Here is a 12,240-nt window from a genome sequence, read left to right on the forward strand (position 1 = left end):
AAAGGGTCCAGACCCGAAACATCAGCTTTCCTGCTCCTCTGATACTGCCTGGCCTGCTGTGTTCATCCAGCTCTACACCTTGTTATCTTCTTTAGTTATAGCTGGTTTTATTGTTTTAAGTTAATTAAGTTGTTGATTTCTTGGGAGATAATGCCAATTGATGACAAGTATTGAGACCCTAATATTAAAAAAAACTCACCAGTTATGTGCTACGTAAAGGTTATCAGTTTTGCTATTAGAGCTTGCTGAATTTTTTCAGAGGGTGAAGCTCAATCTGAAGAACCATGTGATGGAATAAATTCACATGTCATTATACAGAAAAGAATACCATTTGTTTTCAAAATCTACAAAGGCAATGAATTCATTTGATTAATTGTTTTTTTCAATATCACAATTTAACATGTGAATCAGCCTCAAAATATTTGTTTTAAAAAAGGCATAAGCAAGGGACTTTTAAGATTTGTTCTCATTTGGGGTTTTGATGTCATGTCCAGAAATTTTGATCTTTTTCAAATATTCTATAGATCTCATATCTTAACTTCACCTCAAGCCAGCACTGAGACATTTTTACTGAATATAACTTTTGTGAGCGTGGGAATGTAGATACTGGTTGGGTTCTAAGCTAGTTTAACGAGTGTTAAATAAAGCCTTGTTCTGAGTGAAGGTCTCCAACATACCACCTTTTGTTTTGAGGGGAAGAAATTAATTTTCAAAAAAACAATCTTGACCAAATTGAATTGAAACAAGACTGGGTAGTTTTATGTATTTTATGGTGTTGAATGCAGAGTGCAGTGTTTATATTTTTTCTGCATTGTTCAAAAAGAGCCTAATGTTACTATTCAATCATGCTTACCATATTGGACAATTTTTTCAGTTGATTTCCTCAGTTTTGTTTGCATGCCTGCTCTGACTGCTTTCCCCCTATCTAAGGTGTGTGTGAACCTTGCATTGTTACAGCAAATGTTTTATTAACGGCTCAATTTTTTTTGGAATATGTTTTGAATTTTGAATTGCCCAAATCATGAAATTGTGTAGTATTTAGAATATGGAAACAGGTTGTTGGGTTAAGGTATTTTATATTGATTGTTTATCGTTCAAATAGCAGTAGTCCAAATTCCTTGCCCTCACTCTTGTCTATCGTCAAGAAAACTCTGCTTTCCATTAGAATATACAGATCACATTATGACTAACTTGATTGAATCCCCTGAATGAGTATTCCATTAATATTTGCTTTTTGACAAGTATTCAAAACAGATAAAGTCAGCACCATAAATTGGCCACAAGAATCTGTTGTCTCACCCAGCTTATCTGTGGCACATACGTTAGATCTCAGAGAATAATGCCATGATTTTAGTGTTGGATTTATCCTGGCATTTAATCAATATAAATTATCTGTTTTTAATTGTAAATCAAATATATTAAAAATATATTGTGATGATGATTAACGTAAGTTAAAGTACTTTCTAATAACTTCAATCTGTTTTATTATTTGAACAGATAACTGTGAGAAGAGGCCACCTGAAATAGCTATGCAGGAAAGTTTGAAGCCTACCTGTGTTTGGAATGTAAAGGAAAGCAGTGAAGTATTTGTAGGTTTGTGTCGTTGCCACTGTGCAAAAGTGAATAACACATAATTGAAATAATAGGTGATAGCTGTGCTCGTAGGTTTTGTGTTCTTCGTTTGTCCATGCATACAAATGGTTTGTTCTAGATCAGCGCCTCAACTTTTGTGCCTCTACCTTTTTCAAGATTACTTTAGGTTAAATTAGACAAGTATAAAATTAATCTTGATTAAAATTAGAGGACGAGGGAAGCCGTTTGACCCAGTGTCATAAATAGTTCCATACTGGAGCACTTTTCTTAAAACAAAAAAAGTTTTTTTTATTGCAGCTCCTCTTTATTTTTTTTCCCAATATATTACCTTTTAAGTGTTATGATTGACTCTGCTTCATTAACTGGTTGCAGTCGTGCATTCTATCTTAATATGCTTTTCATGGAACTGTTATTTCTAAATTATATTTCCAATTTTTCTTTCCTACTACACTCCACGTATTTGGAAAAATACTGTATTAAACTACATTTGTCATTTCCCTAACATGAGACCTCCTGCCTTTATTGTCATTGATAGTGGGATGTGTATGCAGCAAATCAATGTCACTGTGAAGCAGAATGAGAGTGTGCAGCAAGTCAGCATCTCTGAAGCAGACAGGGAAAGCAGACCTATGTGAAAAATTTAGGATGGCTTAATTAGAATCATGCTGGGAAGTGTGTCCAGACAAATTGTATAACCAGGGTTGTAGCTAGATCTTTAAGCTAATTAATGGGAAGAAGGATTCAATTCAAGGCAAGTTTTAAAAAATCAAAAGAAACTATCGAACAGAGATGCAGGGAAATGGTAATGAAAGGGTCATACAAAAGGGTAGAAAAGTGCAGTATAGTTAGATTGAGAATAAGTGGTAACGATAAAAAGTCTTGTAACAAGATAGATGAATGGACCGCTCAAATAGAAATAAAGACAGACAGAAATTGTTTGAGAAACTGAACAGGTCTGGCAGTACTTGTGGAAGAAAGCAAGAGTTAACATTTTTTGAGTCCAGTGATCCTTCTTTAGAAGCGTTCTAAAGAACGGTCTCTGAACTTGAAATGTTAACTCCATTTTCTCTGCACAATTGCTGCCAGTCCTGTGAGTTTCTCTAGCAGTTTCTGCTTTTGTTTGTTTCAGATCTCCAGCATCCAAAGTTCTTTGCTGTACAAACAATATTTAGACATTTAGAAAAGCTTAACATAATCAAAACAGTGTTGACATGGCTTTGTGAAAGGGAAATTAAGGAAATTAAGGAAAAACAAGTTTGGTAGAGTTGTTTGAGGATATAACAAGCAGAATTGATTTAAGGGAACCAATAGATATAGTTTTATTTTGAGTTCCAAAAGGCGTTTGATAAGGGGCTGCATAAAAGGTTATTAAACAAGCTAGGAGCTCACATTATTGGGGGTAATGTATTGCCATGGATTGAAGTTTGATTAACACACATAAGACAGAATTGGGATAATTTTTTGTTCGGGTTGGAAAAATGTAACTTTTCGAGTGCCACAAGGAACAGGCCTAGGGCCTCAATTTTTACTATCTATATTAATGACTTGGAAGAGGGGCCAAAGTGTTATGTATCCACATATGCTGGTGATGCAAAAATAGCTGAGAGGACATGTGGTGATGAAAACATGACAAATTTCCAAGAGGACATGGTTTCAATGGGCAGGCAAAATGTTGGCAAATGAGGTTTTGCATTTCAGTAGGTAGACTGAAAAGGTAGCCCATATTTAAATAAACACACTGTGGGAAATGCAGAACAGAATGATCTGGGTGTTTTTGTGCATGAAACACAAAAATGTTTGCATGAGGGTGCTGTAGATAATTAAGGCAAATTGAATTTTGACCTTTATTGCCAAGGGCTTGGAGGTTTTTTTATTCGCTCGTGAGACAAGGGCATTGCTGACTCGGCCAGTTTTTGTTTTTTAAAATGCAGACCATAAGGATGCTCTCTTGTCAGAGAGGGACGAATCGTGATGGTGTAACCTGAGGGTTACTATGTCTTGGGCAAAAGGAGAGGTTGAGAGGGGGAGTCCTTCATGGTAACCTCAGCCATATTGTAGCATCAGTGTGCATCCTAAACCAACCATCCAGCTAACTGGCTCATTCAGCCATAGTAGGATTCGAACCCAGGGCCTGAGACCATGACCTGAGTCTGTAGATTTAACAGGCTAGTGATAATATCACTAGGCACCTATCTTTAGTTGCCCTTGAGAAGGTGATGGTGAGCTGCTGCCTTGAACTGCTGCAGCCTGTTTGCTGTGCATAATCTCAATGCTGTAAGAGAAGGCATTCCAGGATTTTGATTCAGCAGTACTGAAAGAACAGCAAGACATTCCTTAGTTAGGATGGCAAGTGGCCTGGGAGGGAAACTTGCAGATAATGGTGTTCCTGTGTATCTACTGCTCTTATCCTTTTAGATGGAGGTGCTTTTGGGTTTGGAAAATACCATCTAAAGATCTTTGGTGAATTTCTGCACAGCGTCTTGCAGATGACACATAACTGCTGCTGCTGAGCAATGATGGTGGAGGGAGCGGATGTTTGTCGATGTGCTGCTGATAAGCAGGCTACTTTGTTTTGCATGGTGTCAAGTTCCTTGTGCATTAGAGCTGCATTCATCCAGGCAAGTGGGAAGTTTAAAAATGATACAACTATACAGGATGATCGTGGTGAGGCTGCATCTGCAGTACTGTGTACAGTTTTGATACCTATATCTAAGAAAGGATATATTGATATTGGAGGCAGTTGAAAGGAGATTCATTAGGCTAATTCCTAGGAATTGATTTATCAGACTGGCTAAACAGGTTAGGCCTTTATCATTTTCAAAGATGAACTTATTGAAACATGCATGATTCTGTGGGAGCTTGACAGCATAGATATTGAAAAGATTGTTCACTTGTGGGAGAATCTCAAAATAGGGGACATAGTTGCAGAATATGGGGATTTGTTTAAAACTGAGATGGAAGGGAATTCCTTCTCGCGGAGGGTAATGATTGTCTGGAATTCTCTACAGCAAAGAGTTTTGCAGGCTAGATAACTGAAAATATTTAAAGAGGAAGTAGATTTTTTTTTTAAAATTGCAGGTGTTAAGGGTTATGAGGAACTGGAATGAAAGAGGTATTAATGCCTGGCACAGATCAGAATTATCTAATCAAATGTTATAATAGATTTGAGGGGCTGAATGGCTGCTCATTCTGCTTTTTCCTATGTTCTGATGTCATTATTTGCTAAGCTTCCTTTTTCCATGTTTGTCAGCAAACCATGATATTTCCCACATATCCAGTTTAGGCCTACAAAGAACGAGTGAGATTTTGAAAACGCTGTGAGGGGTGTATCATTAACTGAAATTTGTCAGTCTGAGAATAGCTATAGATTTATACACTCATTGCCATTTTTAGCAAATCCTCTTTTGTTTTTATTGTCACATCACCTTCACAATTATGGGCCTTCATCTTGGTAACAGATTTCTTTTATGTGGCATGCTATAAAAACATTATGAAAGTCCAATAATACCACATTCTTTAAAAATATGTTTCTCCTGGATTGTTTGATGCTGTTATTATTTCTTAATAGTATCCTTCAATATTTTGCTACTGTTGATTTCAGACTAATGTGTACAGTTAGCTAGCTGACCCCTTCTCTGATTTTAAATGTGTGCGTCCCTCAGCCAGTTGTTTGGAATAATTCTTGTTCTTGGAATTTTTTTATAGAATCTGACTTGTGCTACTTTTTTTCACCAACTACCATTAAGCTTTCACAGTGTCGACCCCACTGGGCCGGATGATGTACTATCTTCAAGTTAGGTTAACTATTTGAAATCTGCAGGCAGTAATGTGCATTCCAAGACTCAAAACTGACTTTGTAAATGAGACACAATAAATGTTTATTTTCCAGTTCTGAAAGAACACAAAATAAACAAACACATAACAAAATTTTAAGTAGATATGCATTTCTTTGGTAAGTTTATTCAATTTGGACATTTTATTTGGTTTTGGCTTTTATCAGGTATAGTGTGGCTGAGAGAAACCGTACAAAAACTGCAAGTACAAAGCAGATAATTAATATTTAAAATAATGTGTTGCAAATGGATTTGGGCAAAAGTAGTAGGTCAGTGTTTTTTGTATTTTGTATTGGTTATTTTTAAGTCCGTTTAATTTGCAGTGCACACCTTTTAATCCTTGATTTTTTTTTCACTTTCAGACTGTGTTAAGACTTCAGATATGTGTGATTTCTTCTATCCCTTAAAGACAGTGTATGAAGATAATAGGTCCATTGCCATCTGCAAAAGCTTAAATTCACAGACATTTTCTTGTGGCAAACTAGTGCTGGGACCATACAAAGAAAAGGGATGTCAAATGGTTTATAAAGATACTATGGTAAATATGTTTTCCCATATATCGATTCATTCTTCAGAGAAACCTTTGGGATGTTATATTTTAAATGCCAATACAATGCTTTTGTTAATTTTAACATTTTGAGTAACTTGAGTCCTTTTTATATACTTGTACTCCGTTTTTTTTTAAAGAAACCTGAAAGTTCTGTTTGGCACCCCTTTCCTCTGCTGCCTGATTTCCCGAAATGTCTGCTTCAAAGTCTTATCCTTCACTTGCCAGCCTGATGATTTAAGATCTGCGTGTCATACTCTTCATAACCTTTAGATATTCGTCCTTCTGATATGCCTTTCAAATCTATTGTTTTCCGTTTTACTTCTTTTCATTACAAGCCTCCTTCAAAGTACTCCATTTGTAGATTTCTCCTTTTGTGAAAAGATTCCTAAGCTTAATGGATAGGGAGAGACCCTCAATGGCTTCCGAATGTGGGACCTGCGGGGATGGATGCTGCGGAGTTAAAACTGCAACTCCTTCCCAGTATCCACACTTGGCAAACTTGTCAGGTCAATGTCAAGGTCATTGTTTCTGTTTCTGAGCTCTACACTTGAGGAGCATTGCAAAAGCATTAAATTGTGTAGAGGAGATTTAAAAGAATGGTTTCCGGAAAAAGGGACCTTAGCTGTGTGAAAAGTTGAAGAAGCTGCGGTTTCTGTGCTTTGATTAGAGAGTATTCTGATGAGATTTGATACAGATGTCCAAAATCATGAGTAACATTGAATAAATAGGAAATATTTCTGATGCCAGAAAGGTCAGTAATGAGAAGTTACAGTGCAATGCTTGGAAAAAGAATTAAAGGTGATATGAGGATTTTTTTTCTTTCAACCGATAAGTTATTGTGATCTTGAATGTGTGGTCTGAAAGGATGATGGAACTAAATTCCATATTTTGCAAAAGAAAATTTGGATGAATGCACAGCGGGGGATAAAATAGATGGCTATGGGGAAAGAATAAGGGAGGGTCATTAATTGCAAGCTTTACTGAAGAGCTAGTACGTGGATAATGCGCTCTGTTGTCCCTTGATGCTTATCGTATTATGAGTTGCAATACAAAAAATATGACTCACTCTCTTTAAAAAAAAGTGTGAAACGTTTGGTATTCATTGTCACAAAAATCATTGAGATGTGAGTCATACTATCAAAATAAATCCCACTCACTATCTGACCATGGTTATCTTTGTCTGGAATTTGTGGTCAGTGGCTAAGCAAGGGTACTGTCTGCTATCCTTGGAGGAAACTGCCCAGAAAGATTTTTGCTTTTTTACTCCCTTGTGATAAATTAAATCTGGTGTCAAGTTATGGGGATGCCTTGGTGTGCAGCAACATTGTCAGTAAGAAAGGAGGAACCAACCACACTGAAGTATTTACACACCGTAAGCTTCGAACCTAAAAGTACTCCATCTTCTCTCTTTTCCCCCCTCCCTTCTCTCTACATCTCTCTCCCTTTCCTCCCTGATTTTAGTTTTGAACTTCTCAGTTTTCCTGTCTGGATCTGATATTTAGGACATTTGAGCTGTTTTATGGTTCCTGGCTGTTTAAATAGACATTAATGCTATATATTGCTTTCCAATTTTTTATAGTATTGAACAGTGAAATCCATTCTATTTTAGCTGGTTCAAATCCACTACTTGACAGGGTGGAAGTACAACGGTTGTTTCCCCTTGTGGGAGAATTTAGAATCAGATGGCTTAATCTTAGAATAAGGGTTGGCAAGTTTAACACAGTGATTAGGAGTAATTTCTTTTCTGCAAGTAGTGAATCTGTGGCATTCTTCACAGAGGGCTGTCAATCCTGGGTCATTAGGCATATTTAAGGCTGAGACAGATTTTTAATCAGTCAGGGAGTTGAGGGATATGGGGAAAGGCAGGAAAATGTAGTTTGGAATTCTCAGCTCAACTGTGATCTCATTGAATAGCTGAGCAGACTCGATGGGCTGAATGACCTACTTCTGCTCCTACGTCGTACGGTGTTAATTTCTGATTTAATAGGGAGACAGCTTACTTTTAAAATGTGTTTCTTAGTTTTAGTCTCTCCAACAAGAAAAAATGATTGCCTAGTATTCACCATGTCAGATACCCTGAGGATGTGCACATAAACTTTCCAAAACCCACTTCTTGTCTTTTAGATTGAAGAAGTTACCATTTAACTTTGTCAACTTCTTTTTCACATTAGAAGAATCCTGCATGTGGCTTTTTATGTAAAACCTAGTTTGTTTTTGATGGACATTAGTTGTTTTACAGGTATTTCATATCCTAAAAGGAGATCTAGGTGTTACAATATACCGTACCACATACCATCTCAAAGAGGGGGATTACTTCTTTGTGCCTTCAGGTAAATGTTCTTTTACCTTTTTTTGTTTTTATTTGCTGCTAAATTTATGCTTTGTGAGCAGCTGCAGTATTTCACTTTGGATTCATTTGCCAGTATATGGCAGGCATAAAAATATGCAAAAATTGACAGCTTCTGGTCAGTAAGCACTCTGAATCCACCTGGATGCACGTCTAAATGCCAGCATAAATCCTGATTCCTTATAGTGAAGGGATTACATATTTCACCAAGGAAATCGAACAGCTGGAGAGACGCTAAAGCACAAAATTGATTTTATAGGATTGTAATTGCAAGTGAGATTTGTCAAAAATTCTTTCAATAGCCAAGTTAATTGAGCATTTCAACACAGTTCATGAGCATATTCCTCATTAGCGCACAGGGTTTCAAAAGCGCATGCTGATGAGATTAAATGGCCCCAGTAATTAAAAGATGAAAGACAGGCAATAAGATGGCTGACAGACCTGGGGCATTTTGTAATTTTCAAAATGTATTGTCTTTAACATAGAATTAAAATAATTAAATTATTACTTAAATAGTTTTTATTTCCCCTGTTATAGGTAACACATACAATGTTACAAATCTTCAGGATACTGAGGCTGTTCTGCTTTTCACACAATTGAAAGGATCCAAGATGGATTAACAAGTTTTGTAAGGAGCTGTTTTGGGACACTGCTATACTTTGTAAATTTGTAATTGTAGTGTTTTAGAATAGTTTTGACCATTTGGAATAGTTAAAACTTTAATGTTTTTTTATGAACCACTGTTTGTTTTCTTATGAAATATGAGGAATATTGGGCTTTGGAAATTGTGTTCAGTGCAGTTAATGTTCCTGAGCATACAGCTTGATATCGTCATAATAAAGCTTCTCTAGTTTTTTACCATTTATTAGAGCAGTTTTGAATATTTTTGGAATAGTTAAGATGTTTGCTTTTCGTTAAGAATTAATCTGCTGTTATGCAACATGCTGCTTTGAGCATTTATATCTGTATATTTGAACTTGATGTATTGACTGGTAAACATGATACGTAATGGAACATATTCTGCAATTGTGTAATTCGATATTTTAGTTCTCAAATTTTTGTAAACAAAGGTGAAGAAACAGTGTTCACCAAAGGCAGCTTCATGACAAAATACATTTGTTTATGGCAACAGGGATGATATGTACCAAGTAAACCATAAATTCTTGCTCGTGTGCTGGTTACGATTAACGTGCTTGGAACTATGCATTTCATGTCATTGCTTCGTCATCACATTGGAGTTCTGAATCTTGGTTAAACAATGCTAGTGAAGAGAGAGAAGAGAAATTAAATGAAAGTGACCTTTCACTCCTTGTCCTTGAGATTGAATGCAGTCCATTTTAATAGAGAAGTCTCTTCTGTCCATTAGCTCTGTTGATTGTCTTTGAAAAGTTTGGATATTTTCTTCACAGTCTGTGCTAGGCATTAACCAGCAACAGTAAATGATCCATGATTTCGTACCACATCAATGATTCTTTTAACTGTGTTTATCACTATGAAGGGGTACTTGTCATCAAAAATAGAAACAGTCTCCCAACTTAGATGCGCCTAGTTCAGTTTTAGTTCGATTAGCTGTGGAGCAAGATTTGATCAATATGTTTTAATCACAAAGTTTCAATAAGTGTGCAATGCTGGAGAATAGTGTTGTTTCCTTGTCTCAATCCAGCATAATGTGACCCTTCCAAGTGAGATTACCTGCTTAGTTTCAGTTATGGGTTGTTGTCCAATGTTTAAGATTACCCAATTAATTTTACACAGCCTTAGAATGTGACAGTGAAGATTTTTATTTTGTCAGCATTAACAACTGCAGCATACTAATTGCAAGAGGCATTTATCTATCTAAAATTGTTTATGCTAGGTGTGACACATTTTAGGTAGCAATAGTATATTCAGGTATAGCTAATTAGTTTAGAAGTGCTTTGGAACTCCATGGGCATGTGGAAAGGCAATAAAAAAGTGTGAATTCCTTTGTTTTCTCCCTTGGTTTCTGTTTCTCTTTCCCACTAATATTGGTAATACAGCAAACTTTTTTACTAACTGGCACCTATAGGACCATAAGTGTGCTGGTTGATCAAATATTCCATATAATCAAGAGGTCCATGTAATCAATGTAACACAGTCAGTAATAGAAACGTATTGTTGTTATATTTTATTTATAGCATAAATCATTTAAATAATAATGCAACTTTGTCTTAAATAAAACTTACCGGCAGAAAGCCTTCTCACTCTCACCCTCAACTGACTACTCAGACGTCCTATTTAGATCGCAGTATTCAAGGAGAAATTAACTTGAAAATGAATCAACCATTGATGTTGTATGTGGCCACTTGATTGAACAACAATTATATTTACACTGAGGTCAATAAATTAAAACTCTAATAATTGGACAGAATAACACAGTAAACTTCCCCGTATTTGAGGTTCCTAATTTTTGCTATTTTATCTAGCATGCCAATTCATAAGACGCCAGTTAAAGTAGAATTTGCTGTATAACTCCATTTCTTCGATCTTTGTTACTCATGGTATAGATTCTGTACTTTGTTCCCAATTTTATATCTACTGATCAAGAAGCAAATCTAACCCAACTTTTTCCTTCATTGCATGTGATGTAGTTTGCAAATGTAAAGAAATTCTATGCAGAAAGTATTTGTAAACCTTTGCTTATTTTTGTAACAGCCAGTAAATTCATTGTATTGTAAAGAAATTGTTTTATTTGAAAAATGGATGTTTGATGTGCAAGTATTTAACTAAGGTGCAAAGATGTTGAAGCATTTGTATGTGTGTGTATATATAAAAAGAACGTCAGCACATCTAGCGAAAGTTAGAAAGGATGCCATTTTTCCCCAGAGTACCTTGTCTTAAACAAAACATGTACATTTGGAAATAAAAGATCATGTGATTTCTCTATGCTGACTCCCATAATTACTTTATTATTGTGATGTTGCATAATTTTGGGATTTTTGGAATTTCTTCACCATCTCTGTATGCCTTTGTAATGTCATGTATTTTGTTTGAGGTGGAGGAAGAAGAATTTGTTGTATTCATGAGTGAAAACTAAGCAGGAGATAATGGAACTGACAACTTCTCCCATATATGCCATCTTGTCCAGTGAGCACAAATGTTGATCTAAAGTCCTCAGTGAACCTTAGTTTATTCAAAATTTTATTTTGAAAATTGGCTACAGTTTTTATTAAGAAAATTATCTTCTATTAAGTTAGTTAGAAATGTCACTGATGACACAATTCTACCTCACTACCACCTTCCAGCTTCCCCACTATCGCTCAGTTAATAGACTGGTTATCTGCCATCCAATATTGGATGAACAGAACTTTCCTTCCTTTTACATGTTGGGAATCTGAATTCATTGCTTTTGTTCCCCTGTCTAAACTCTCACTACCAACTCTAGTCCCTCTCCTTGGCAACTGTCAGAGACTAAACCAGATTACTATGAGCATTAATGTTGCTTGACCCTAAGATGTGCTTCCAACTGTACATTCCAACCATTGCTAAGATTGCACCTAATTCTATGGATGACTTCACCCCTGCTTAAGTTAATCTGCTCCTTAAACTTTCTTTTATGTCTATCCAAAGGATGTCTAACTGGTCTCCTATAACCTACTGTCTATAGACATTCGTCATCCAAAGCTCTGTGCACATCCTTACTCATCCCAAGTCCCTGTTTACCTGTCACTGCTGCCTGTGTTACCTTAGTTCCCAGTTGTGGAACATGTTGATTTTAGAATTCTCACTTGAACCTCACATCGTCTTGTACCTCCAATTTTTGTAGCCTCCTCCAGTCTTACAAATCTCCAAGATATCTATGCGTATCTCATTTTGGCCTCGTGAGTGCCCCCAATTTTAGTAATTCCATTGGTAGCAGCACCCTAAGATATTTAAGCTAAAAGCTCTGGATGTCCCCC

The 12,240-nt window shown here is 36.2% G+C and overlaps 1 protein-coding gene across 2 annotated transcripts in view; it reads left to right on the forward strand.

Moving 5' to 3' along the window:
• LOC109914311 (centromere protein C) overlaps positions 1 to 11,227 on the forward strand; it is an 80,040-nt gene extending 68,813 nt beyond the window's left edge. For both annotated transcript variants that reach the window (XM_048592404.1, XM_048592410.1), the window contains exons 13-16: positions 1,498 to 1,593; positions 5,789 to 5,964; positions 8,216 to 8,306; positions 8,861 to 11,227. In XM_048592404.1, coding sequence (XP_048448361.1) covers positions 1,498 to 1,593; positions 5,789 to 5,964; positions 8,216 to 8,306; positions 8,861 to 8,943 — 446 coding nt within the window. In that variant the 3' untranslated portion in view covers positions 8,944 to 11,227. The remainder of the gene's footprint in view (positions 1 to 1,497; positions 1,594 to 5,788; positions 5,965 to 8,215; positions 8,307 to 8,860) is intronic.
• The last annotated feature ends 1,013 nt before the right edge of the window (positions 11,228 to 12,240 follow it).

Source organism: Rhincodon typus, chromosome 3, assembly GCF_021869965.1.
Source record: "Rhincodon typus isolate 14 chromosome 3, sRhiTyp1.1, whole genome shotgun sequence".
In the NCBI taxonomy this organism is placed as follows: Eukaryota; Metazoa; Chordata; class Chondrichthyes; order Orectolobiformes; family Rhincodontidae; genus Rhincodon; species Rhincodon typus.